The sequence below is a fragment of the Pinus tabuliformis genome, chromosome 6 (assembly GCF_031772625.1).
Source record: "Pinus tabuliformis cultivar Carrire ecotype Pingquan chromosome 6, CPIR1, whole genome shotgun sequence".
NCBI classification, from domain to species: Eukaryota; Viridiplantae; Streptophyta; class Pinopsida; order Pinales; family Pinaceae; genus Pinus; species Pinus tabuliformis.
The window spans coordinates 1,522,454,427-1,522,457,397 of NC_142292.1; the positions used below are offsets into that span (position 1 = coordinate 1,522,454,427).

Here is a 2,971-nt window from a genome sequence, read left to right on the forward strand (position 1 = left end):
CAATTTTATTCTCAAGATTTTGGATTCCCTGAAGCATTTCAGGTGGAATTGCATTGAAGTATGTCACCACAAATTCGTGGGCAAAGAACCTTACCCCTCTTTGTCCAGGTTGGGCTCTACCACCACCACCCCTCTTACTCCTCTGCCTCTGCCTTAGCGGCATTGTCAAGTCGCAAGGTGGCACTTCAATTTCCGTGTGCGGATTTCCCCTACCTGAAAAAGAGCACACCGACCAACCCAAATCACCCTCAACAAGACCCAAGTACCAATAAATAATCTCATCGCAGTAGCACCAAACATAGGACTGAAGCTTGGATGAAGACCCACCAAAGAAGGTAGAGGATGACACTTCCTCGGCTATAGACCTACCTCCCTCAACCATTGAACAAGTCATGCACCACCCTAGGACTGCGTAACTACAGTGACCAAGCAAACAGAGATCGATATCAAAATCCCACTCGTAGCACCTACCTAAACACACAAATAAACCTACTTGGACCAACCCTCGCTAAAATATCCAACTAAAATCACTACCAAAGATAACAAACTAAAACAAACTCTGACACTAAACAACCATAGAAAACCGACTAAATTTACCAAACTTCAAAGGGATATTGACACACAACGGCTAAGGCAACCGACCCTTATGGCCCAATCTACTAGAAAGACTATGCAAGATGCCCATAAAGAACAAGAGAAAGACCAAAACAAGTGAAATTAACTTATAAGCCGATAGCTCTAGCTATAACTAAAAAAAATCAACCTCCACCAACCAACATGGCCAAACTACGAAAACCACCACCACCTCCACACACCAGAAAATACTTTCTCCATACCCTATACAAATCACTACTTTATTCTACACCAAAAATACTACCCACACCACCCTCGACTCCAATAGGCCTAGACCTTAACCTCGACGGTCACTCTCTCTTCACAAAGAAACTTACCAGCCTTCCAAGCCATAACAAATAACCCGCCAACTATATATTTGCATGCTCATAAATGTGAAACACAAGCCGCATGCCATCATCAATTAATAAGTGATTATGAGCTCGAGAGTTGTGAGACCCTATACCATCCGTCCAGGGGTTAAATTTGACGCCCGTATGCCCGTATTTAGCTTTTTTACCCGTAAAATACGTTTTAATTTCAAATCTCCACGTCATGTGTAACTTGCCATTAATTTTTAAAAACGTCATATTGACGGGCATGTTTAAAAATTAAAAGTTTAAAAAAAAAATTATAAATATATATATATATATATATATATATATTTAACATTACAAGTTACGTTATATATTTTTTATACTGTATAATCTCCGGCAACTTGCAAGTTTAGCATTTACGGACAAAGGACAGTGACCGCGGCACAGGGCTGGGCATAAGAAGTTTCAAAGAGGACCCACTTCGACCTCACTGTAAATGCTAGGCATTTTCTTTGCAGTTGCCTTGGCATTTGCAGTCATGCTATGGACATTCGTACAACTATATTTAAGGAGAACAGGCCTTTATTTACCCCCTTCAGAATATAATTCGAGGCAGAGAGACCCACAAAGCAATTCATCAAAATGACAGGCGCGCTGGCTTCAATAGGCGTAAACATTGCCAGTGATCTGATAGGAAGGTTTTTGATGCAAATAAAAGACACAATCATTGTAGCACACAAGGTGTTGTTTGCAAAGAGGAGTTTTAGAGAGTTTTCAAGCCATTTAAACAAAATAGAGCCCATTCTATTAGAGCTGTGGCAGAGAAACATTCATGGGTCTTCAAACTCTCTAAGAGTTGCGCTAGAATACCTGCAAACACAGCTGAACAATGCCTCCAAGCTCATAAACACATATACTTCAGGGAGCTGGATGTATTTGTTTCTCAAGTGCAGGATTCTGCCAGATGAAATGAAGGAAATCACTCAAGGAATAGAACGGTCTTTGAATGCTCTCAGGATTGTTACTCTGGACGTTTCACTGGAGATCAAGGAGAAAACAATTGCTCTGTGTGAGACCATGAGGAACGCGGAGTTGCAGGAGGAGGTTGGAAGCGAGTCCCTTGCAAGTGAGATTGAGAGAGAAATGAAAGAGATGCACAGTGACAGCCAGCAAGTGTTGCAGTTAATTGTACAGGTGGCCAACGCCATGGGTGTGCCCATAGACCAATGCTTTCTACAGTCTGAGATTGAAGTTGTAAGAAAGAAGAAGGAAGACCTCGAGAATGAGAAACAGAGGGCCGAGGCTTACATGCTTGATCAAATACAGGAATTTCTAGGTAGGTCTGGTATTGTTTCTGCTCCATTCTCTTCTCATGATTACCATTCTGTTGCGCCTTCACATTTCTGTTGCCCACTGGAGGACACAATAATGGAGGATCCAGTGAATTTGGAGTCAGGGATTACTTATGAAAGATCTTCCATCAAAAAGTGGTTTGAGAGTGGCAACACTACATGCCCTGTCAAGAAATGCGAGCTCACAACTAAGCATTTGACTCCTAACCGCAGTCTGAGGGAGCTCATACAGGAGTGGAAGGAGAACAATGCCAAATTCATATTAGAAAATGTAGCAGAGACATTGATCTCGCCTAGAGGAGGCAGTGACGAAGAGATAGAGGCAGCCCTCGTAGAGCTCTGTAATTTATGCTAGGAAAGGAGCTCCTTCAGTCAGATAATTGAAGAGAAAAATTTGATCCCCAGACTATTAGCATTAACATCGTTTCAATGGGAGTCAATTCAACTCAAAGCAATGGAATGCTTATGTTATCTTGCAAGACAGGACAGCAGCAAGGTAAGAACTTTTCTTGTCTGTGCTAAAATTTCAAAACATTGTTAAGGCTGGTCCTGGGATTTAGCAGTTGGTTACGGTTTTCTATTGAAGTAAATCAGGTATACATAGGATCAAGGCCCAATAAAAAACAGGAAACCCGGGCCATCAAGCTTGTCTTGGTTACTTATTCCCCATTGCCCACGATTTTTTATTTT

General features: G+C 41.6%; 1 protein-coding gene across 1 annotated transcript; it reads left to right on the forward strand.

Moving 5' to 3' along the window:
* The first annotated feature begins 1,571 nt into the window (after positions 1-1,571).
* LOC149264504 (U-box domain-containing protein 13-like) lies at positions 1,572-2,636 on the forward strand. The gene has a single exon (XM_089399251.1). The coding sequence runs from the start codon at positions 1,572-1,574 to the stop codon at positions 2,634-2,636; it is 1,065 nt and encodes a 354-aa protein (XP_089255377.1).
* The last annotated feature ends 335 nt before the right edge of the window (positions 2,637-2,971 follow it).

Coding starts and splice junctions, on each gene's coding strand:
- LOC149264504 (XM_089399251.1), top strand. CDS start 1,572: ATGACAGGCGCGCTGGCTTCAATAGGCGTAAACATTGCCAGTGATCTG.